General features: G+C 39.1%; 1 protein-coding gene across 2 annotated transcripts; it reads right to left on the bottom strand.

Moving 5' to 3' along the window:
* Positions 1-2,294: 2,294 nt before the first annotated feature.
* On the bottom strand, positions 2,295-18,857 carry LOC144232024 (killer cell lectin-like receptor 2). 2 transcript variants are annotated; one of them, XM_077764709.1, is made up of 8 exons: positions 18,731-18,857; positions 17,008-17,124; positions 15,563-15,652; positions 13,776-13,979; positions 10,114-10,256; positions 7,423-7,529; positions 4,085-4,243; positions 2,295-2,999 (listed from the first exon to the last, which is right to left on the bottom strand). In XM_077764709.1, exons 1-8 carry the CDS (start codon positions 18,741-18,743, stop codon positions 2,870-2,872), a joined length of 963 nt encoding a protein of 320 aa, XP_077620835.1. In that variant the 5' UTR covers positions 18,744-18,857; the 3' UTR covers positions 2,295-2,869. The 2 variants fall into 2 exon arrangements, with proteins under 2 accessions (XP_077620835.1, XP_077620836.1); XM_077764710.1 differs by lacking the exon at positions 2,295-2,999 and having other exon boundaries at positions 4,050-4,243.
* Positions 18,858-25,935: the final 7,078 nt, after the last annotated feature.

Raw genomic sequence — 25,935 nt, 5'->3', positions numbered from 1 at the left:
CTCAACATCATTGATCATCAGGAAAATACAAATCAAAACTACGATGAGATATTATCTCACACCTGTCAGAATGGCTGACATCAACAACAGGTGTTGGTGAGGATGTGGAGGAAAGGGAACCCCTTTGCACTGTTGGTGGGAATGCAAACTGGTGCAGCCACTCTGGAAAATAGCATGGAGTTTCCTCAAAAAGGAACTATCCTATGATCCAGCAATTGCACTACTGGGTATTTAAACAAAGAATACAAGAACACTAATTCAAAGACATACACACACCTCTATGTTTATAGCAACATTATTTACAATAGCTAAATTATGGAAGCAGCCCAAGCATCCATTGACTGATGAATGGATAAATAAGAGTTGAGATGAGATGATAGATAGATGATAGATAGATAGATAGATAGATAGATACATACATACATACATACATACATACATACACACACACACACATACATAATGGAATATTACTTTTACAGCCATAAAAAATAATGAGATTTTGCCATTTGCAATGATGTGGATGGAGCTAGAGTGTATTATTCTAAGGAAATAAGTCAGTCAGCAAAAGACAAAAACCATATGATCTCACTCATTTGTGGAATTTAAGAAACAAAAGAAAAATGCAAAGGGAAAATATGAGGGAGGCAGAGATACATAAAAACAGACTCTTAATGATAGAGAACAGACTGATTAGCAGAGGGGAGGAAGGTGCAGGATGGGTTAAATAAGTGATGGGGATCAAGAAGTTCACATATTGTGAGGAGCACAGAGTGTTTTATGGAAGTGTTACATTAATATACTGTACACCTGATGTTAATATAACACTATAACACTATAAACTAATGGGAATTAAAATAAAAACAACAATAATAATAAGCCTCAGCTCTTTCTCACACACAAAAATTAAGTTGAAATGAGTACAGACTAAACATGTAAATTAAAACTATAAAGCTTCTAGAAGAAAACATTGGAGAACAATTTCTGTGAATTTGATGTAGGCNCCCAAAAAAAAAAAAAAAAAAAGGAAAAATAATACATGAGGCTTCATCAAAAATGTAAGACTTCTGCTTCTTAAGAAGTCTTCTCACTGTTAAGAAAATAAAAAGAGGGGCACTTGGGTGGCTCAGTCGGTTGAGTGTCCGACTTCGGCTCAGGTCATGATTTCACGGTTCATGGGTTCATCCCTGCATTGGGCTCAGTGCTGACAGCTCAGAGCCTGGAGCCTGCTTCAGATTCTGTGTCTCCCTCTCTCTCTTTCTGCCTCTCTCTCTCAAAATAAATAAACATTAAAAAAAAAAAAGAAAATGAAAAGAGAAGACAGAGATTGGGAGAAAGTATTTGCAATTCATATATCTAACAAAGAATTTGTACCCAAATTTTAAAAAGAACACTTACAACTCCAAAATAAGACTGAACAGACACTTCAATGGGCAAAAAAACTAAGCAAACACTTCACAAAAGAAGATATACAAATGGCCAAAAAACACATGAGAAGATGCTCAATGTTATTAGTCTTCAGGGAAATGCAAACTAAAAAATTACAGTGAGATACCATTACACACCCACCATAATGGCTAAGTTTTAAAAGACTGATAGTATCAAGTACTGGCAATGATCTGGAGCAACTGGAACTCTCCTATGCTGCTACTGGGAAAGTAAAATGTCACAACCACATTGGAAAACAAACTAGAAGTTTCTTAAAAATCAAACATGCACTGGGGCGCCTGGGTGGCTTAGTCAGTTAAGCATCCAACTTTCGCTTAGGTCATGATCTCGCGGTTCGTGGGTTCGAGCCCCGCGTCGGGCTCTGTGCTGACTGCCAGCTCGGAGCCTGGAGCCTATTTCAGAGTCTGTGTCTCCCTCTCTCTCTGACCCTCCCCTGCTCATGCTGTCTCTCTCTTTCTCCTAGAAATAAATAAAAATATTTTTAAAAAAATCAAACATGCACTTACCATAGGACTCAACAATCAAACTCCTAGGTATGTAATAATTAAAAAAAGAAATAATCTCAAAATAAAGAAACTTAAAAGGGGGGGGTAACCTGGGTGGCTCAGTAGGTTGAATGTCAGACTCCTAATTTCAGATCAGGTCATAATCTCATGGTTCATGAGATTGAGCTCTGCCTTGGGCTCTGCACTGACAGCACAGAGCCTGCTTAGGATTCTCTCTCTCCTTCGCTCTCTGCCTCTCTCCCACTGGTATGTGCAGTTGCTCTCTCTCTCTCTCTCTCTCTCTCTCTCTCAAAAGAAACAAACTTTTTAAAAAAATGAAAACACATGTCCACACGGAAATGTATACGGAAGTATTCATGACAGGTTTATTCATAATAACCAAAAATAGGAAATACATCAAATGTCCATATGTGGGTGAACAGACTCTGGTACATCGGTACGATGGAATACTACTCAGCAAAAAAAGAATGAACTGCTGGTACCATAAAGAACATGGATTAATGAAAAAACATGCTGAGCAAAAGAAATCAGACACAAAAGAGTACATGATTATGAAATTCTGTAACAGTCAAAATGAATCCTTAGTGACAGAAGGTGTAACTGGTTGTCTGGGAACAAGTGGGTAGTGAGAGGCAAGGAAGGAACTTTTGCAGGTGGTACAAATGCTCTATATCTTGACCTGATGGTGTTTAAGAGGTGTATACATTCGTTAAAAACCCACTGACCCCCATGACTTGAAATGGATGCATTTTAAGAGAATAACTCAATAAAGTTGTATTTTAAAATGTCAAGGTCAAGAAAAACAAACAAACCTGAAAAATCCTCCCCAATTAAAAGAGATTAAAGAGACATCACAACCGGGGTACCTGCGGGGCTCAGTCAGTTGAGCAACCAACACTTGACTTCGGCTCAGGTCATGATTCCAGGGTCGTGAGATCAAGCCTCGCATTGGGCTCAGCACTGAGCATGGAGCCTGCATAAGATTCTCTCTCTCTCTCTCTCTTTCTCTCTCTCTCCTTCTGGATGTCCCCTTTCACTCTCTCTCTATAAAATAAAAAAAGAGACATCACAACTAAATGTATCACATGACCCTGAAATGTGCAGGAAAAATACCTACAGATGATATTATCAGGAGAGTTGGCGAATTTGAATGTGAGTTATACATGAAATCATAGTACTCTGTCAATGCTAAATTCCTTGATTTTGATAATTTTCCTATGGTTATACAAGAAAAGGACTATTTCCAATAAAATATTTAGCAAAGGGACATAATGACCCCAATTTATTATCAAATGGATGAGCAAGGTTGGGGGAAGGAGGGGAAAGAGAGAGGGAGGGGGAGAGAGAGGACTGTAAAGCACAGATAGAACAAAATATTAAATGGTAAATGTGCAAAGGTTATATGAGAGGTTTTTAAAACATTTTTAAATGTTTATTTATGTTTGAGAGAGTGGAAGAGACAGACTGCAAGGGGGAGAGGGCCAGAGAGAAGGAGACAGAATCTGAAGCAGGCTCCAGGCACTGAGCTGTCAGCACAGAGCCTGAAGCGGGACTCAAACTCACAAACCACAGGATCATGACCTGAGCTATGGTTGGATGCCTAACCGACTCAGCCACCTAGGCACCCCATGAGAGTTTTTATATTGTTGTTTCACCTATTCAGGAAGTACAAAATTATAGCAAAAGGAAAAACATTTTAATGAGAGGTGATTATCTAGATGGGTGAGGGAAGGCTAAATAACTATTTTTTAGACCTTAATTGTGCCGTCCCTCACAGCCGCGGCTATTGAAATGATTCATCCTGTTAATAAGGGAAAGACCAGGCTGTCTTCTCCTGTGTTGTCTCATTGATTCTGTGGGTGGTTCAGGGAAAATAGAAAGAGAGAATTCCTTGGGGCCATTAAAGAGAGGGGAAACTGCTCTCCAAAGACAAAATCCTGCACTCTTCCTCAAGAAGAGAGATCAGGTATCTGATTTCTTAAACCATAGTCCAAAAAGAACATGTTCTTCCTTCTCTAACTCATCTGTTTCCACTGTAAACAAAGTCCTGCTATCAAAAAACATTAGTTTGTAAAGAATCACAAATTATCACAGCAATAAACAAAAAAAATTACAAAATCCCATTTCACCTTTTCTTCTTATTACTTTTGAAGCAGGGAGAGAAAATATCATCAAGTGTCTTCTCGCAGATACAACCGTACACATGAGAGCACTCAATAGCTGTTATTCTTGTTGACGATAAAAATGCACATTGTCCTCTCCCAGAAAAATTCATGAGTGCATAGTTCCTGTAGAATAGAAAGCATGGTCAACTGTTTAATTCTGTAGCTTAAGATAACATAAATTATACTTTTTAGCCCATTATAGAAATGTTATAATTTCATCACTAAAAGATTTTCTTTTGGTCTTAGCCTATGAAACAGGATATCAGCCTTTTGATCACACGATAATCTCTCATTTTATTCTACACTGGGATTTTGTGTTCAGAAGGCAAAATTACCTTGCAGTATTGCTACCGAATCATGATACAGTAAGCCTGCTTTTTCATGTAAATTTTTCAGTAAAAGTGAAAGATTAACAAGAAGAACTAAATTTCTGTGACACAAATAAAAGCTCTTGTAAACATTCACTTCAAGGAGAAAAAAGCAGAATGACATATAGTCAGAGATGAGGTTGTTTAATTCACATTTTTGTCTTGTTTCTTTTCCTTTCATACCGCATAGCTAATAGTTACTAGCTAAAGTATGACAATCCATTGAAAAATATTTAAAGCAAGATTTCTATTTCAGCAAAGTGCTGGATTAGGGGGCAGAACTATCTTTCTATTGAAATAATTTAAAATGCTGACTTAAAAAAATTAAAACCTTTCTGAATAAATTTGTGAGCTTATAAGAAGCAAGTTCATACTCAAGTTAGGGTTCAGTACAGGTGGGAAAGCAGAAGGATAAGTGAGCTCTGAAGTCAATTTTCCCCTTAAGTGATGCAGTAGGCTGAATAATGAACTCCACTCAAGTTTCTAAATGGAAGACAAGGTACATAGAGTTGGTTATATCTTCAAATATAAACTACCCGTGAGCTGTCTTGAACCTTGGACTTAAGCAGCAGAGAAAATGAGTAATCCCACCTGAATCCAAAATTACTAACCATCCCTCATGTAAATTATATTTGCTGTATATTGAAATATCCAAATCTCTTACAGAAAAGAAAAAAAAAAGAAACAAATAAGGAAGATACAGGAAGCTAAGTAGCTTGTGAGGCATGAGCAGAAAGGATGTATTAAATATATATGGATGAGTAACCTTTGAGGCATGTCAGGTATAGCTACAGTAAGTAGAGCATAGGAATGGAAGGAAGATCCAAGGAGCACTAAATGTCTCCCTCAAAATATACATTATGAACATAGGTACTCAACATCCATGAGGTCTTAAATCCACCTCCCACTGATGACACGCCCATTAGCCCTCCACCTAAGGAACTCGAATAAAACCTATACTTCTCATCAGGTTCACTGAAAAGCTGCAGTTGTGGCTGGGCTTACATGTTCCTGCCTCTCCTCAACAGAGAAAATGTGTAAACTGGCCACAGAGCCTTCAGCTTTATAGGCCCTCTTAGTCAAAACTCGAGTGATATCCTAGAAACCACACCATTATCAGGAAAGGGGTACGCAGAAGAAATCAGGCCATATGAAGATTCCATAAACCAGGATTCAAGTGATCCTTTCACCCACTTGCACCCTAATCTGAGTTTGACAATCAATCCCATTGCATCCCAATGTGAAAAGCTTTCCCATTTCTTTCCCCTTGAATAGTGCAATTTTTTTTAATGGATTCAATTAACTGTACAAGTTAGGCATCTTAATTTGGTCCATGAGCCTTTCTGTTCTATGTTTCTGAGGTCTTTGCCCAGAAGTGTACTCACTATGACTATATCAAAGGGACTTTCTGCATCACATCTCTTGTAAACGTGCGGCCCCAAATAACACTACTTGTAGGACCTAAATTTAGGATTAAAAGTGGCCCAGATACACAGTACCCCAAGCTACCCCAAACAGGAAATTATGTCTTGAAAAAGCAACCTTCATCTCAGTCCCCAAACAATTTCCACAGCGGCTCAAAAAGAAAAACAAAAATCACTAAACGATACAAAGAAAATGACACCATGAACAAAAGCAAGCAGAAACAATGGAGTAGACCCACAAGACTGCAAGTATTAGAATGATCAGATACCAAATATAAATAAGTATGTTTGATATCTTTCAAGAAATAAAAGACAACTTGAAAATAATGAGTAACTATCAGGATTTGAAAACCCAAAGCAGAGTCCTTAGAAATAAAAAATATGACAGTTAAGAATTTTTAAAAGTCATTGAACAATTTAAAAGAAGGTTATAACAAAATATAAACCCAAGAGTTTACAAAAATAGTGCATTTCAAAATCAAACTTTAAGGGTGCTTAGCTAGCTGGCTCAGTTGGAAGGCACACAACTCATGATATCAGGGTCATGAGGTTGAGCCCCATATTGGGTATAGAGATCATTTACTTACTTACTCACTCACTTACTTACTTACTTACTTACATAAACAAACAAACAAATTCAAAATAAAACCATAGTGAAGGTATATGTACGCATGTGTGTTTGTGTATACTCATGAACATTTATGTCTATAAATAATATAACTAATAATATACAGATCATATGATGTGATATTTCAAACATCTAGAAAATATCCTAAGTCAAAAATGCATTTCATACACCTAACCTACTAGGTTAGCCTAACATACCTTAAATATGACCAGAACACTGATGTTAGGCAAAACCATCTAATACAAATTCTATTTTATACTTATCTCCTGTGATTTATCGAATACCACAGTGAAAGTGAAAAACCAGAATGGCTGTATGGGTATAGGATGGTTGTAAGTGTCTGCGTTGGTGATCTGGGGATCACGTGGCTGACTGGAAGTTGCAGCTGCCAGGGGCCAGCATCACAAAAGATCACACTGCATATCACCAGCCCAGAGAAAGATCATATGTAATATTCAAAGTACCATTTCTACTGCATATTGCTTTCACATCATTGTAAGGTAGAAAAATTGTACATCAAACCATTGTAACTCAGGGACAATCTACAAAGGAGTTTCAGATGAATTTAGTATCTTCACAATACTCATTTGTCATTGTGGGGGGGCTCACTATAGCTTAGTCAGAATGACCCACGTTATGATTTTGGTTTATTTTGTGTGCATCATAACACATACTTCTGAGCATGTGCTTAGCATCATTAAGAATGTGTGTGACATTTCCCTTCCTTTTTAGTTATACTTCCTAAAACATTTTCTTACTCATTCTACGTGTTGTTACCCATGACCTCTGTGGAAAATTGTGTGAAGCAAGAGATTCTTTTTAGATACAGTCATCCTGACTTCAACACCAATGCTGGAGTTTGAATGCATTCATTCCAGTTACCTCCCCGGAAGTGGGTCACTGTCACTCCATTTCCATTTTCCTTCTCTTTCACTATATGATAATCCAATCCAGTAGTTATTCTTACAAATGTGGGTTTGAATGAAGGTCTGTAAAGGAAACAAAACATGTGACTAGCTCCGATCTGTTTAGATAAATGAAAAGAAAACAAGTAAAGGTCCCAGCGATTTCTATGGGCAGTACTGTGCTATGTTTGACACCATCCTGCATCCCTACTTCCTAGAAAACCCTCTCTCCACTCCATCCCTGTGCTTTTATTTTCCAAAGTAATTTTTACTTGTAGATTATTTACTGAATATTAAAAATGGCTGCCATGGGGTTCCTGGGTAGTTCAGTCAGTTAAGCATCCAACTCTTGATTCCGGTTCAGGTCATGATCTCACTGTCATAAGATTGAACCCCAAGTTGGGCTCCATGCTGGGCCTGAGGCCTGCTTAAGATTCTCTCTCCCTCTCTCTCTGCCCCTCCCCTGCTCATGCGTGCTCTCTCTCTCTCAAAAATAAATAAATAAATAAATAAGAAGATAAAATGGAGAACTCCTGGGGCATCTGGGTGGCTCAGTCGGTTAAGCATCTCTCAGTTTCAGCTCAGGTCATGATCTTGTGGTTTTGTGAGTTCAAGCCCTGCATCAGGCTCTGAGCCTGATTGGGATTCTCTCTCTCCCTCTCTGCCCCTTCCCCGCTCGCGATGTCTCTGTGTCTCTCCAAATAAATAAATGAACTTAAAACATTTTTTAAATAGAGAACTCCTTTAAAAAAGTATTTAAATAAAANTGCTCTCTCTCTCTCTCAAAAATAAATAAATAAATAAATAAGAAGATAAAATGGAGAACTCCTGGGGCATCTGGGTGGCTCAGTCGGTTAAGCATCTCTCAGTTTCAGCTCAGGTCATGATCTTGTGGTTTTGTGAGTTCAAGCCCTGCATCAGGCTCTGAGCCTGATTGGGATTCTCTCTCTCCCTCTCTGCCCCTTCCCCGCTCGCGATGTCTCTGTGTCTCTCCAAATAAATAAATAAACTTAAAACATTTTTTAAATAGAGAACTCCTTTAAAAAAGTATTTAAATAAAATCAAACACAAAAGTGGTTGCCAGTCTCATGATTATTTAAAACATGAAAAAATTATTAATCTAAATATCTAACAATAGAGTTGTTAAATAATTTAGGACACTATGAAACTACTCAAAATCATGCTCCAGAAAAATATTCAAGGATATTGAAAGTGATCATTACATATTCTTAGGTGAAGAAAGGCACTTTCAAAACAAATTTATTAAAATAAAAAGTATATATATAGGAAGTTGTGCATCAGAGCTGGGAAAGGCTTGCTATAGTTTAGTAGTTAGAAGGGGTGAAGGGAAAGGGGGCAGTATTTGGAAATATTTGCTATGTCAAAAAAATGTAATATATCAAAGTGACATATTACATAATGTCTGATTAAATAGGTGAGTATATTTTAAAGTATAGGTTGACATTTAAGTGGGTTTTACTGTAATAAATGAAAATTATTTTATGACTTGATGTCCTAAATTCCTTTATGTTGTGATTTAAAACATCTATTAGATTTGCATACAAATTTTATGTTGTTTTTCTAAGTGATAAGTAGAGGTTTCAGACTGATCTTTGGAAACATTTTTCCGTAAAAACCATGGGGCGCCTGGGTGACTCAGTCGGTTGAGTGACCAACTTCGGCTCAGGTCATGATCTCACAGTTTGTGGGTTCGAGCCCCGTACCAGGTTCTGTACTGACAGCTCAGAGCCTGGAGCCTGCTTCAGATTCTGTGACTTCCTCTCTCTCTGCCCCTCCCCAACTTGTTCTCTGTCTCTCTCTCTTTCTCAAAAATAAATAAAACATTTAAAAACAAAAACATTCTGTATGTGTGGATAGTTTTTATCAGTAATAAACTTGAAAGATAATTTTGATATTTTCACTTTATTTTTTCTTTTTACAATTCTTTTTTAAAAATATGCATCTTGATATAATATAATAGAATTCTGATCAAATAAATGGTATGTACAGATGCAATGAAAATCACCATGAGGCTAATTTGTAAAACAGTTATCACTTTTATGTTACTCATTATTATCTCCATTCTGCAGATGGAAAAACTGAGACCCAGAGGCTAAGTAATTCACCCGAAGTCACTCAGCTAGAAAGTGGCAGTACTGGATTTGCCTGATACCAGGCAGACTGGCTCCTGGCCTCCTAATAGCAATTACTGGATTAGATTCCCTCCAGGTTCTTAGGTGTCACGTTATAAGGATGAATAACCACTGTTTCCAGGCTGCAAATACTAAAGGGTTAAGAACTCCATTGAAGGAGAGCCATGCTTTCCAGTGAGCTGTTCTCCTGCACATGCCTTAGAAAAGGAAATGAATGCAAAGACTCAAACTGAATCTTCAAAGGGGTTTCCATTTAGGAAATCTTAAGGGTCATCGTGAATAGATAATATATATGGGACGCTCAGTAAGTAGCAACATCATAAATGCCCAACCGTAGGCAGGGTTTTCCAGAACCCTTAACTTTCTCAACTACACACTTTTTGCTCACTCAACAGACACAACCCAGAGGATAACTGAAGGTCCCCCTTTCTGGGTTGCCCCATCCTCATTATCCTGGGTGCAAGGGTTAGAGACATCGTGCAAGAAAATAAAGTGAATGTAATAGTCCATGTTACCTGTTCATCTTGATCATTTATCTTCAGAAGAGATGAATTATAGCTTTGGCAAGTCCGATTACATCTGTTCCAGGTTTTATATTCAGAAATAAAATAGTAACAATTTATTCCATAACAGGACCAGTGGTTTTCATAGAGTCTGTCTGCAACGTATAAGGTGAAACATGACCTGGTAGTCTGTTAAGCAGGGCAATATATTTATCAGCCCTTCATAACTAAGTAAAATCTTAATAGTTATCAATAATGATAATATTAGGTTCATTAAGACTCTGGAATGCAAAGAGGTAGCTCTCATATTCATTGCAGCACTATTCACAGTAGCTAAGATATGAAAACAGCCCCAAGTGTCCCTCGATGAATGAATAAAGAAAATGGTACATACATTCAATAAAATACTATTCAGCCTTTAGGAAAAGGAATTCCTGCATAGGCAATGGCATGGACTAACCTAGAGGTTATTATGCTAAGTGAAATAGACCAATCGCAGCAAAGCGAATACTTCATGCCTCCACTTATATGAGATACAAAAAAAAAAAAAAAGTCAAATTCAGAGAAAAAGAAAGTGGAAGGTGGTTGCTAGTGGCTAAAGGAGGGGGAAATAAGGAGCTCTAGTTCAGTGGGTTTCAGTCATGCAAGATGATTAAGTTCTAAAGATCTGCAGCTGTACAACACAGTGCCTTTGGTTAACATTACTGAAGTGTGCACTGAAAAACGTGTTAAAAGGGTGGATCTCATGTTAAGTGTTCTTACCCACTCCCAAAGGAGAAACGTGAGAAAACTTTTGGAGGTAATAGACACGTCTATTACCCTGATTGTGGATGATTTTACAGATATATGCATATGTCCAAGCTTGTCGAATTATATGCACTAAATATGTGCACATCTTGCATATTAATAATACCCCAGTAAAGCTGGTTTTAAAACAATAAAAGTAAATTTTTGAAAAGATTCTGGAATACCTTCGAAATAAGAAATATCATTCTTTGGAATTTTTTTCCTTTTCCTCATATATTTTATAATGCACCAAATTTTTGAAATACTGTTGATTCTTTAATAATAGAGAAGACAACTTCCCACAAACCACCATGTTGAAATGATATTAAATATGCAAAATCTTTGCAACCTCTATCAAAAAACACCAACACTCTTCACAGAGCTAGAACAAATAATCCTAAAAGTTGTGTGGAACCAGAAATGACCCTGAATAGCCAAAGCCAACTTGAAAAAGAAAACCATAGCTGGAGGCATCACAATCCTGGACTTCAAGCTGTATTACAATGCTGTAATCATCAAGACAGTATGGTACTGGCACAAAACATTCATATCAATGGAACAGAATAGAGAACCCAGAATAGACCCACAAGCATCTGACCAACTCTTCTTTGGCAAAGCAGGAAAGAATATCCAATGGAATAAAGACAGTCTCTTCAGCAAATGGTGCTGGGAAAACTGGACAGCGATATGCAGAAAAATAAACTTGGACCACTTTCTAACATCATACACAAAAATAAACTCAAAATGGATAAAAGACCTAAATGTAAGACTGGAAGCCATCAAAATCCTACAGTAGAAAGCAGGCAAAAAACCTCTTTGACCTCGGCTGGAGCAACTTCTTACTCAACACGTCTCCAGAGGCAAGGGAAACAAAAAGCAAATGTGAACTACTGGGACCTCATCAAAATAAAAAGCTTCTGCACAGCAAAGGAAACAATCAATGAAACTAAAAGTCAACCTATGGAATGGGAGAAGATATTTGCAAATGACATATCAGATAAAAGGTTAGTATCCAAAAATCTATAAAGAACTTATCAAACTCAACACCCAAAAACAAATAATCCAGTTAAGAAATGGGCAAAAGACATGAATAGACACTTCACCAAAGAAGGCATCCGGATGGCCAGCCGACACATGAAAAAATGGTCAACATCACTCATCATCAGGGAAATACAAATCGAAACCATAATGGGATACCCCCTCACACCTGTCAGAATGGCTAACATTAACAACTCAGGCAACAACAGATGTTGGCGAGGATGCAGAAAAAGAGGATCTCTTCTGCACTGTTGGTGGGAATGCAAACTGGTGCAGCCACTCTGGAAAACAAGTCTGGAGGTTCCTCAAAAAATTAAAAATAGAACTACGCTATGACCCAGCAATTGCACTGCTAGGTATTTATCCAACAGGTGTGCTGTTTCAAAGGGGCACATGCACCCAATGTTTATAGCAGCACTATCGACAACAGCCAAAGTATGGAAAGAGCCCAAATGTCCATCAATGGACAAACGGATAAAGAAGATGTGGTATAAATAATGGGACACCTGAGTGGCTCAGTCAGTTAAGTGTCGACTTTGGGTCAGGTCATGATCATGATCTCACAGCTTGTTAGTTCGAGCCCCGGGTCGGGCTCTGTGCTGACAGCTCAGAGCCTGGAGCCTGCTTCCGATTCTGTGTCTCCCTCTCTCTCTTTGCCCCTCCCCTGCTTGTGCTCTGTCTCTGTCTCTCTCTGTCTCTCTCTCTCAAATATAAATAAACATTTTTTTTAAAAAAAGATGTGGTATATATATATATACAATGGAGTATTACTCAGCAATCAAAAAAAATGAAATCTTGCCATTTGCAACTTTGTGAATGGAACTAGATGTTATTATGCTAAATGAAATTAGTCAGAGAAAGACAAATATCATAGGACTTCACTCATATGAGGACTTTAAGATACAAAACAGATGAACATAAGGGAAAGGAAACAAAAATAATATAAAAACAGGGAGGGGGACACATAAGAGACTCTTAAATACGGAGAACAAACAGAGGGTTGCTGGAGGGGTTGTGGGGGGGGTGGGCTAAATGGGTGAGGGGCTTTAAGGAATCTACTCCTATATGCTAACTAACTTGAATGTAAATTGGAAAATAAAGTATGAAAAAATTTAAAAACAAAGGGACAAATAAAAATACATGCAAGATCCTTGTAAACTCCAAATCCTAACCAAATATTTAATAGTTGTTGACTAACCAGGTCAACTCATTCCACCATTATGCATGATAACAGAGTTCATTATATGAGATTTAATAGTCTTATCTCCTGGATGTTTTTAATGGTATTATCACACTGACTTGCACAAAACATCAACACTTAGGCAGAACTTGCAGAAGCACTGCAGAGAGCTTACAGACCAAGTATCTAAAGTCAAGGCAGAATGGAAACACATGCACACAATTACTTTAAAAGAGCGTCCAATTAAAAGGATGTACCCATTTTGTACCCATTTTAGCCTAAGTATATTTTTACCAATAGCCTCCATATTTCTGATTAGCAACAAAGCCAGTCGAGTACCTAATTTGCCCACAGGTCCAAAATGGTCCAAGATTTTAGGGAAGCTGACACACTATTTCATCTTCTGGGAGCAGTAGAAAGGCAGGGATTGCCACTGAGTTTTGGGGAAATATAGAGTCCAAACAGGGCTTCTAGGGTCTTGGTCTCATATTTGACAGAGGCAAACCCAAACACGCATATTACGTCTCAGAGGTAGAAATAAAAAGTGTCTAGTAGACCTATATCACTAGCATATGGCATAAGCCTGCCTAGTTAGCCTCAAAACTTCTGGAAGGAGAAGACAAATCAAGAGACAAAATCAGGCAATCTTCCATTCAAGATTCCTTCATACCTTCTATTTTATAACATCTCCTTTCCTTAAAATTCTGTCTCATTTCATGCAGAAGGCTCTCATCTGCAGGAGTGTAATCTTCTAAAGTCTTAGCTGTCAAAAGTTGCTTCTTGAGGCAGCTGTCATTTTGCACAGTTTGGTACTCTTGACTCAAGTTTCCTATCTTTTCCCTCTGCTGATGGTTTTCTTGAATATACTGAAAAACTAAAATTAAAAGCATGGATACAACACAAAAGTGCTCAGAATGCTTAACTGTTAAACTTTAAGATAAAAGAAAAGTCTCACTTTGATAACCTACCCATTTCATTACTTTAAATGAGTAATTTGACATTTAGAAAGTAACACCTCAATAAACTAACCATAGAAATGGAAACATCAAATTTCACACTATTAGTAACCTGAGTATAGAATGAATAAATAAATAAATAAATAAATAAATAAAATTATGATGGCAACACCTTATAATTTAGTTTAGTTTCTTTCTTTTTTTTTTTTAATAGTTTATTGTCAAATTAGTTTCCACATAACACTCAGTGCTCATCCCCACAAGTGTCCTCCTCCATGCCCATCCCCCCCTCCCCCCACAGCCATCAGTCCTCAGTTTTTGTCCGCATTCAAAAGTCTCTCATGGTTTGCCTCTAACCTGAGTTTAGTTTCTTTCTAAAAGTTAGCACATCGTTTATAAATAGGTACCAAAGTAAAAACCAGTCAATCAACTTTTAGCAGCACGTCTTCTGAGTATGAAAATCTGCACTGAGAGACATGAGGAAATAGCATCACTGTTACTGGAGGAGATAGACCGTCCACAGAGGAAAAGAGAGAGAGATTTAAATATGTGCATTTATCTGAGTGTAACATATTAGTGATTTTCTTGAAAAACGTCAAGAAATTCAAATAAAAGATAAAAGTTGAATTCAAGGGGCACCTGAGTGGCTCAGTCAGTTAAGCATCCAACTCTTCCTTTCAGCTCAGGTTGTGATCTTGCAGTTTCCTGGGTTCAAGACCCATGTGAGATTCTGTATTGGCAGCACGGAGCCTGCCTGGGATTCTCTCTCCGTCTCTCTCTGTCCCTCCCCCACTCATGCTGTCTCTGTCTCTCTCAAAATAAATAAATAAACTTTAAAAAATTATTTACAAAGTTGAATTCAAGATCATCTAATGTCTGTGTACAGAATCAATCTTTCTACTAAACTATACCCTCGTGAAATACTTAGAAAAACGTCACGAGAGGGGCACCTTGGTGGTTAAGTGTCCAACTTTGGCTCAGGTCATGACCTCACTTTTGTGGGTTTGAGACCCCATCGGGCTCTGTGCTGACAGCTCAGAGCCTGGAGCCTGCTTCAGATTCTGTGTCTCCCTCTCTCTCTGCCCCTTCCGATTCGCACTCTGTCCCTCTCTCCCTCAAAAAATAAACATTAAAAAAAAGAAGAAGGAAAAACACCATGAGAAAGTCATAATGTCTTTTGAATAGCTGTTTCTTGAAGAAAGTTTAAGAATCACAATGCTCTAAATTCAGAAGGCAGAATATGACTAGGTCTTGTATCTGAAGGAATGTTACCATGTATTACACAGACTGAAACAACTCACTGAATATCAGAATCACTGGAATAGGTAAGTAAAATGAAAATACCACTGTGACATGTCTGGGGAAAAACTCACCCAGAAAGAGCCACCTGGGACATTCCCTGATGGGAGTCAGGGAACAATTAACGGAGCACAATTAATATTTGCACAATTAGTGGCCTCTGCTATTACTCAGGCTTGAAGGATGTGTTTCAATTACTCACTCTTTGTCCCCAACACTGCGACTGTCACCAATAGTAGTAAACACAGGATCCCAAGAATCACTGCAATGAGACACCAGGGCACTGGAAACTCTTTAAATAAAGAAGAAAGATAATCATCAAAGGCAGAGCGTGGCCCACTACTAACCTTAGCCTGGGATACCATTTGAAATGAGACATCTTCCCTAAAACTCTTACGAAAATATACCATACAAATTGATTTTAATTTGTAACCTAGTAATTGCAGTTTTAAAGTGTCAGATTTGTGGGGCGTCTGGGTGGCTCAGTCCATTGAGAGTCTCTCTCTTGATTTCGGCTCAGGTCATGATCCCAGTGTCATGGAATCCAGCCCCATGTCAGACTCAGCATGGAGCTTACTTGAGATTCTCTCTCTTTCTCCCTCCACCCCTCTTCCCTTTTATAAAAAATAAAAATAAAGTCTCAGATTTCTGACTGAGATACACCCACTGTAAGAATCCTACACATAAGAACAGTCCTATAGGATTTTAAAAGGACTTCCCTTACTAAATAGAGAGCTGTTCCGTCACTATGTAGTGCCATCTGAAACGAATATACACTGCATGTCAACTAGCCTTCAATTTAAAAAATCTAACCAAGATTTTAAAAAGAACCACAGATGGCAATAGACATAATACACATTTATAAGAATCCACATGGACATATTATACTCCTTCTTGTGATCACAACTAATCATGCAGAGGAAGGAAAAAGTAGTTAATATTCTGGAGGAAGTGGTAGCCAACAGTGGATATTCTGAAGCTGGAAATGTGATTGCAGTCCATTCTTAAAAGAAATTCTAGAAATCAAAGTTCCTTTCTTTTTCATCAATTCTATTTTTCCCTTGACAATACTAAAATTTGCCTCCTACTTTGGAGGTCTTTGGTCTGAAAATTGTATCTGTGATTGTCACTAAATTAAAACAGTACAAACTATTCTCAATTTAGAGCTTCTGACAATATTTGAAGGTAGAGAGAACAGAAAAGAGAACAGAAGAAAACTGAATGCTTCTGTCTCTTCATTGCCGTTAAGGTTTGGTAAATATTTAAGACACCTAAAACACCTTTTGTCTGAATAAAAACATTGTTTCTAACAGATATTTTCCTTTTTCAAGCAGTCTCTAAGACTTTATTTCTCTAGGAAATGCAGTGTTTTCTTGAGACCCTAATCTGTCCTTCACTTTTAATGACCTCAAAGATTCCCCTTGATCAAGTGTGAATAAAAACATTCTATTGGCTTTACAAATTTAAAAGAATTCATCAATTTCTCCATACTCACAAGCTTAAAAAAAAAAAAAAAAAAAAGGGCTTGCTCTGCTACCTACGCCATTATGGCTTCCATATCACCATTTGAAAGCCTGAAAGACAGACAGGAGCTTTTTTTTAAATGTCGAAGTTTGGCAATCCATAAGAGATGCTTAAGACACATACCTTTGTCATTAGTTTTCCCAGGCCTTTGAGTCCTACCTGGCCTTACTCTATTTTGTGACTCTGAAGGAGACGAAAGAAATCTCAGGGTGGAATAAATCACTTTCTGATCGCTCATCTCTGCAGTAAGAAGGCAAATATGTTTTGCATTAAAACCTCACAATAGGATGATCTCTTTCAAAAGAAAGATTACAAAGTCAGTCTATAGAAACATACCAGGAACATGCCTAGAGGTGTGTGGGTGTCTGTATGTGTAACTGGGGTGTGTGTTTAACTCCTTCAAGTAAGTAGAGCATGTAAACTGAGTCTGCTTTATACAGGAAATGGAAACCTTTCAATATTTCTGTTAAGTTCATTTACACTTCTAGTGATTACTGCCATGATTATTAGAAATACATAAAGAATTTTTTTTAATCTACCAATACACTGAATAGGCTGAGTCCTATTCGCCCAGCCAATTTAACCCAAAATGTTCAACATACCTATACAAATGTTGGTCAAATCTGAGGCGCCATTATGAATTACTGAGACCATTTAAAAACTGATCAATTCAAAAAACAGAAATTTTGTTTTTGAAATTTTGAAAAAATAGAAGTATCTTGGCTTAAAAAGTCTTATTATACACATTCAGATCTGTATATAGATATTCAAAGGTTCTTGCATTCTTTTCAATTCTGACATGATTCTACCAAAGTGTTTCCCAAAGTATATCCTATAATCCATCTGCAAAAGAATTATTAAGGGTTAACATCTCAGACTGGTCAACAATCCGATTCCAGTGCCCCATGCAAGATGTGTGGAATAAAAATCTCTTAGGGGCGCCTGGGTGGCTCAGCGGTTGAGCATTCGACTCTTGATTTTGGCAGGTCATGATCCCAGGGTTGTGGGTTGGAGCCCTATGTCGGGCTCTGTGCTGAGCGTCGAACCTACTTAAGATTCTCTCTCTTTCTCTCTGTCTGACCCAATCCCCCTCTTGTGTGTGTTCTCTCTCTCTCTCAAATCAAAAATTAATTAATTAAAAATTAACGATTAAAAAATCTCTTGTTTGGAGCCAAGGCACCTGTATTTTTAATGCTAAATGATTCCATGTATATTTGAATTTTAGAAATAATTTTCTAGTGTATCATGTTACCACAGAGCCCTCTGTGAAAATAAAATCTGTCAATAGGCAGTCATTAGTTAATATCCATAAAGGATTTGATTTATATTAATATTGCTATAAAAAGAAATTGTTAAATAGTAAACCTCTAAAATTTACCTTGGTTCTTATATTAAGAGATGATATCTAAGAAACAGAAAACATGGAAAACAAATGGCACATGTAACTATACTCTTTTTAAGTTTTTTAATTCATTTATAACATTTTCTAAGCCTCTTCACTTTTTCCCTAATTTCCGCAGGAAAAGGAGTGTTTTCACTTATACAGTCCCTTAAGATGGATAACAGGTAAATAACTCAACATAAAAAGCAAAAAAACACAGCATATTGAGAAAAAGAAAATAGCTTTCCGTGAAGGCTGCACTAGTTTTCACATCGTCTAGAGCTCATGCAGTGCTGGTGTGATCAGTAGAAAATTCTTTTCTAGCAGTCCCATATTCATGCCAAGCCGTTTGTAATAAAATGCCATAGTCTTGGCATCTTTTTTCCTGAGAATCTTTTCTTAAGAAGTGGGACTAATAGGAAATTCAGCTAACAAAGAACTGAGGGAAACAAAAGCAAGTGTTACCTGTGTCTGTCATGCAGTGATGCAGGTGGAGAGAACTGATCCAGAAATGTAGGTGGAAGAAGTTGGCTTTTCCAATCCCAGATCCCTCATGTGCGTCAGGAGCTAGAAGACAGACGGCAGAAGTGAATTGTCTCTGAATGGTACTCACACCAAAAAAATGAGTGCCCCTCCTCTTGACCAGAGTGGTGAAAGGAAATTGTATCAAAAGTACCAACCACTTTGTACTCTTTGCAAAATAACATTCAAAGTCAATTGTTTGAGGGCTGAAAATATAAACGAACACAGTTTTGTTCTAAATCCTAAATAACCAAGTAACTCTCAAATAGCCCGTCTGTTAGAAACTTTCTCTTGCATGTTGCTCTTTGAAAACAAAGATTATTTCTTTTTTCCATTTATGTGTACTACAGATAAATGTGTTTTGGAAACATTTTTAGATGTCCATAATCCCACTACAAAATTTTTGGCATATATTCTTCTAGTTGTCTATCCACACACTCTGTGTATCATCAAAGCTGGAATCATTCCATGCATGACGTTTTTGTTGATTTTCTAATAAATGTTTCCGCGTTTAAAAAATATTCACCTACAATGTGACTTTAAGAACCAGATATAGTCATTACCCAGACAGATTATCTCACAATTTATGTAAGTGATCCCCTACTGTTGGGCATCTGGCTTGTTTCCATGCTGTTTGCTAGCATAATATACATTCGGCCTTACTTCTGAGTACCACCTTAGGAAAAATGCTTAAACATGAAATTATGGGATCATTACATCACAGAACTTTTGATACATATTCCCAAATGCCTTCCAGCGAAGTTGCTCCCATTTCTACACTACTAGTTGTGTGTGAAAATGCTTGCATTTGACCTTTTAAGAAGAGATACTGTTGAATCATTCCTCAAGTTACTTGAGTTTTGTGCACGAATCTTACTTCCTGAAGATCTTCAACCTTCCAGTTAAAGGAAATTCATTTCTCTTACTCTGTGTCTATGAGCCAGACCTTACTAGAATACACCCAAATCTCACTGAAGTTCATTTTCATTTAATACAGTCCTTGTCGGTCTTTTGATATACAGCTCTATGAAACCAACTGAAGTCGTCCTTCACATCACATGATTATGGTTAACATGGAGGGCAGCAGAGGAGTGAGGCAGGATGAGAAACAGAAATTAGTTATGTTACTCACCCTTACTTCGCTCGGCTCTGACCGTATTCCTCGCTTATTCAGTTTTTCCCTTGCCACCTCCAGCCACAACTAAACCACTATACTTTAGAAGGAGTCTTCATAAGTATCTGAACAGAACTGACTGTTCTGACCACTGGGACCATCACGCCTAGGTTATGAGGCTGGTGTTTGGCCCACGTCTGTCCCCAAAGCTGTCCTTAATCTCTGAATCACTGCTTGTCATCAAGTGCAGGCACTCAGCTGAGATACCTCCCAGAGACTAATTTAATTCAATAATATAAGCAAAGTTGCCTGGGTAGAGTCTGGACACTTCAAGAGTACATGCTGCCGGGCATTTTCTTGTCTTTACCCCAGTCCTGGATTGGCTTTGTTCATCTCCAAAGACGGAAAGATCCTAGCCCTCTATCTCAACGCCAAAAATAAATAAGTAAATAAATAAATACAACCAGTTCTGCTGAGAGAACATTAGGAATAGGGGTGGGAGAAGTATTCATGGGGATCAAAAAGGTGGCGGAGAGAGACACTATCATTTATTGGAGGACCCGCTGTACATATAACCTTATCAGAGCCTTCCAGTGCTGATAGCTGTTTATTATTGTCCCCACTTTACAAGTGAAGAAACTAATGTTAGGCAGTTAACTGACTTGCCAAGACACACATTCTTGCTAAGTCTTGACCCGTGTTGAAAACCAGGCCTGGCTAACTAAAAAGCACAGAGTATGGATTCAGAAGGGCCTGGATTTTTGACAAACCTCAGGCTATAAGCATGAATTTGGGAAGCAGGTAGATGTGGCTTGAAATACCCATTCTAGGTTCCCTGTGAGATTCGAGGCAAGTCACTCCACTTCTATAAAACCTCGGGTTCATCACAGTAAAATAGCGAGAATATTCGCCTTCTAAGGTTATCATGAGGATTAAGTGAGATAGGGTCTATAAAGTGCCTAAACAGACCTGGGAAAACACGCAGTAGGCACTCATTAAATGTTAAATATTATTATTTGAGGTCCAAGGTTCAAATCTTTCCTAGCTGTAAAAGTGTGAACCAGTCACTCTGGATCTTCAAGCCAGCTTCCTCACATGTTCTATAAGAGTATCTGCTCACTTGATAGACTTGGAAGAATTCAATGAGATTAGCACAACAGACAGGATTTCTCAGACTTCAAAATAAATAAATAGTCACTTTCCCCCCTCTCTCTCTGAAGGATCTATAAATAGTGGAAAAGCCAGGACTTCAATCCAGGAATCCTGACAGGCTGAGCTAGTTTCTCTGTCCCTAACATGTGAGGTTTGGAGTGTGGGTGCTCAGAAGAAAGCGGGTGGGGAAGGACAGGCAGCACATTAATACTGGAAAAATGTGTGGCCGCACACTACTACTTCCCTAGAAAACCATTCTGTGACCTCAGATCTGGCTATTTATATCGTACTCTCCTGTGGAGACACTTGTAAGGCTGAGCCTTTATTCTGTTCTGATTTACATCCTTGTAGCTGGTGAAAGGGTGGAGAGTTCTCACGAAGGAGGCTAGATGACTGCAGAATACCATTTTACACTTCCGTACTGGTCCGTCTTCTCTATATAAACTCTGTGACTCTCACATCCGTCTGGTTCCTTATTGTAACTGCAGCACAGACAAAAGATAAGATGCCTACATGAGTGCTTGATGAACAAGGGGATTCAAGTTAAGAAGAAATGACTCTAAAATCTAGATTTTTCCGTCTTAGAGAGAAGCAAAATGAGATTAACGATTGGAAAGTCAAATTCTGCAGCTGCTCCCTCCAATCTCTAATTATTCGGAATTTTTTTGTTGTTTGTTTTCTAAGCTCTAATTTCGGGAAGAGGCAAATTTCTTCTTAAACGAGAAGACACGCAGCATCAGAAAAAAATGGCAATAACTTCAGGTGGGACTAATAGAAATGCCTACCTCAGCCCTTTGATCAAAGAAGCACAGAACTGAGGCACCAAACTTAATCTGCTTCAACCTCTAGTTAACAAAACAGAAAGGTGGAAAAGTTGAAGAATGTTTTGAATGTTCCTATTACTTGGTCTTCGCTGTTGCTCAAAACACACATGATACATAAAACATATGAATACACAAAGCATTTGTTTATTTACTTCCTGGCTGCTTGGCTGCAAAGCTTTTTCCATTTGGAAACCACACAACTTACCTCAACCCTTACTGACAATATGAACTTTGTCAGCTAGAAGCTTAGATCACAACTTCTAGTCACACCTTCAAGCTTTCTGGTCACAGCTTCAAACCTTAGTGGCTTATCATTTCACAGAAGCATGCTGTTCTTCCTCTTGTAGGCCAAAGTGAAGTTTGTCCAGAATAAACACTAGCTCCTATGGAAAGATGGCCTTCCTCCCTCTCCTGAGAAGCAGATTCCCACCTCCATGGTTGTTAGGCTTAATGCCGAAACTTCATGTCACTGGGCAACCTCTGGCTCTTGCTGTAAAAACTCAAAAGACTCCATTTGAAGGTTCTTGCTCCCCTAATTAGCACCTCATTTGTCCATCTTATCTCTACAATAAAGACTGTTTTAATACTTAGGAGTTAAAATCGTTGCTATTGGCCCAACTGCCCTCCAGCAGTCAATCAAACAGTACACATCCTTCCTCTGATTTCTAAATACCTAAATGAGAAGACCACCTCAGGAAATAAGCAGGCGTGAAAAAATGATGGCAAAAGAAGAAGGATTTCAGGTTGCTATTTGGGCTCTGTGTCACTAAAGGATAAGCTCTATTCAAGGCATGACAAAGAAAACAGTTCTGCATAATTAAGTAGTGGCATAATTAAGAATTTTGATGTTTGAATTAGTGTTCCCGCCACTATATCACACTGTTCAGACTCTAAGCTTGCCCTCAAATCATTCATTTATTTGTTGTCTATTTTTATTAAATTCTGTGAATTTTCTGTTCTAGCCCATTACCATGCAATACTAGAATGCCAATTATTAAAACTTCCCATAGATGTTTATAGGAACCTTATTCATAATTGCCCAAACCTGGAAGCAACCAAGAGGTTCTTCACTAGAAAAATGGATAAACTGTGGTCCATCCAAGCAATGGAATATTATTCAGCACCTAGAAATGAGCTATCAAGCCATGTAAAGACATGAAGGAAACTTAAATGTGTATTACTCAGTAAAAGAAGTCAATCTGAGAAGGCTACATATTGTATGATTCCAACTACATGACATTATGGAAACCATAAAACTACGGAGACAATACAAACAGTAGCAGTTGCCAGGGGAGGAGCATAGGGAGAAATAGAAGAGAGCGTGAGGAATTTTTGGGTGCTGAAAACACTAGCTCTGATACTATAATGATGGATATATGTCATTATATATTTGCCCAAACCCCCAGAATGTACACTGCCAAGAATGAACCCTAATGTAAACTATGGGCTTTAGGTGATTATGATGTGTTCATGGAGACATATCAACCCTAACAAATGTACCACTCTGGTTGGAGATGCTGATAACAGAGGAGGCTGTGCATGTGTGGCGGCTGGAGTATATGGGAAATCTCTTACCTTCTTCTCATTTTGCTGTGAACCTAAAATTGCTCCCCAAAAAGGTCTTTTAAAAAATATCACAGGGATCAGTGGTTGAACTTACAGCACAACCCATGTTCATGTGACTCTAACAAAATAGTCTCACGATGGATATACAAAATAATCTCAGCTCTCATTTATATTAAAAGTGTCCACATGAATACACTCAGTCTGACATCGTGAAGTATCTGCCTGTACTCTTAACTGTAAGGAGAGGCACAAAACCTGGAAATTCAAAATAAAGATACACACATAAATATAATAGAGTGATAGAGGCTGCAGATCATTCTGATTATCACCGGGTCCTCTTTGCTGTGCCATTATCTATTGCTTTGGTCAAGCAAAGTTAAAGTGCTCTACTTGGACAATCCATGAGAAAATTAGGATCACAGCTGGACCACATCCAAAAGACACACCCTTATCCAGAGCATTTGAATATACAGCTCTGTGACAGAAGTATGTGCATATGCAAAATTCGTGGTAATTGGAAGGTTTCCATCGTGACAGAAATAAATCTCTTCCACCTCCGTCTAGGTTACAGAGACAAATAATCGGAAGGCAGGAAGTACAAAAGCCAATGATCTCAATCAACTTTTACAAAGCACAAACTCTATGGAAAAGACTGCTAGGTGCTGGGGTGGTGACACTACGTCCCAAAAAGGGACAAAGGGAGGGATGGGGCACAAAACCAATACTTGGAAAATGACTTTGATTATTGTAAGAAGCCTCTTTTATATGGGGAGGGATGGGGGGGAGGGAACGTGTATCTGCTGACCTGAGTGCTATAACAATGTAGTTTCACCTAAAACTAGTATCATACACAATTTAATTTTTAGTGATCACTGTCCACTAGCAGCTTACCATCACGTAAGAGCCAGTTCAAACAAGGAACATGAAAGCTAGAAACAATATAAAGTATTAACCTAATGAACTATCTTCCAATCTTGGTTTGAATATAAGAAACTCAGGAGATCGTGGACACATAGCATAACAAGTGAGTCAGCACTAGAGGGAAGTCAGAGAATGAAAACAAAGAGTTCAGACGTTAAAGATTTTTTTTAACCTAAGGACTATTTCTCCCACCTCGTTCAGTCTGCAGCCTCTTGCTCAATGTCTTACTTGGGAGCCACAGAATGAAGATGACTTCAAGGAGCAACCCAAAATGGTGACCCTACAGAAGGTTAAAGGAGCAGTTGTTTCTCCCTTTCTCCTTGAGGTTGACATCCAAGCATAAGAAAAATTATAACATGATTTTACATTGCGTATCCATCAAGGTCTACAGCTTGAGAAGACAGGCTTCTTTCCATAGGAGACCCGAAGGTGATCACAGTGTAGTCTTGCACCGTGGGGATCAGGCGACTGTCCAGGGCAAGGCCGAAGAGGAGGGCCATGCGTGTTGACGCAGCGTGGAAGGCCAGAGAGGGGGCTCCATGGCAAACAGGCCACCAAGACGTGGCTGAGGGCTCCGCTGTCCCAGGGTAGCCACGGGCACACTGGCTACCTGGACTTAATCGAGGGGGAGTCACATGGCAGAGGAGTCAGGACACGAGAACTTCCCTCGCCCCTCAAACTCGGCAGTACTGAGGCCGGAACCCTTGGGATTCCAGGAATCCCGGCAACAGTCGGAAAGAAATCTGTCCAGAGGAGCGGGGAGAAGCTTGGCCACTTCAGAGGTGCGTGTGTGGGACCCGGGAGAGACAAGTCGGGTGCTGGCGTAGGCGCAGAACAGGGGGGGAGCCCCTTCGGTGGAGAAACAAAAGGCAGAGACAGAGAGGCCGTGGAAGTGCGGGATTGTGTCTGGACAAGAGAAAAACCTCTCTGGACCGAGGTCCGGAAAATAATGATACAAAGAGAGACGAAAACAGTTTCTCCTTTGCCGGCAGCCTCGGGAGTGAAGATCGGGGATTTCAGGGTCGCAGGACTATCCGGACCAGAGCCCCGGCCAGGGCGGCCGAGCCGCGGCCCTGCGAGCGCGCCGGGCTGCAGCGCGAGACAGCTGTCCCCTCCAGCGACTGCCGCGACAACCATCACTCCAAGGACGAACACCCTGCGGGCGCCAGCCGGAGGCCTGTGGTCCACCCGTGGAGTGGTGTTCTTCTGGGTCCGTGCAGAGCGGGATCCTTTTAGACCCCGGGTTTTGAATCCCAGTCGAATGCCGAGGACGTAGGGAGACTGTGGGGCGGGCACACCGCCTGCTGGCGTCCACGCTGCTCCGGGAGGGCTACCTGAACAGGTGCTTCGAGACCCTGGAGGAGCAGACACCGCGGTGTCACCCTCTTCCTCCCCGTCACCAACACGCTAGGGCTTCAGGGAAGGGGACGGCGGCCCCGGGNTGCTTCACTCCCAGAGTGAGAGTGACACTGACCGAACCACTTGGCTCCTCCTCCAGATCAGCACAGCCACCGTCCAAGGCACCACTGGGCAACTGACTGTTTTTGTTGTTGTTTTTCTCTTTTTTCTTC

Source organism: Crocuta crocuta, unplaced genomic scaffold (assembly GCF_008692635.1).
Source record: "Crocuta crocuta isolate KB4526 unplaced genomic scaffold, BGI_CrCroc_1.0 scaffold1180, whole genome shotgun sequence".
Classification (NCBI taxonomy): Eukaryota; Metazoa; Chordata; class Mammalia; order Carnivora; family Hyaenidae; genus Crocuta; species Crocuta crocuta.
Note: the sequence above shows the minus strand (reverse complement) of the source record. Positions and strands in the feature narration are given on the sequence as shown.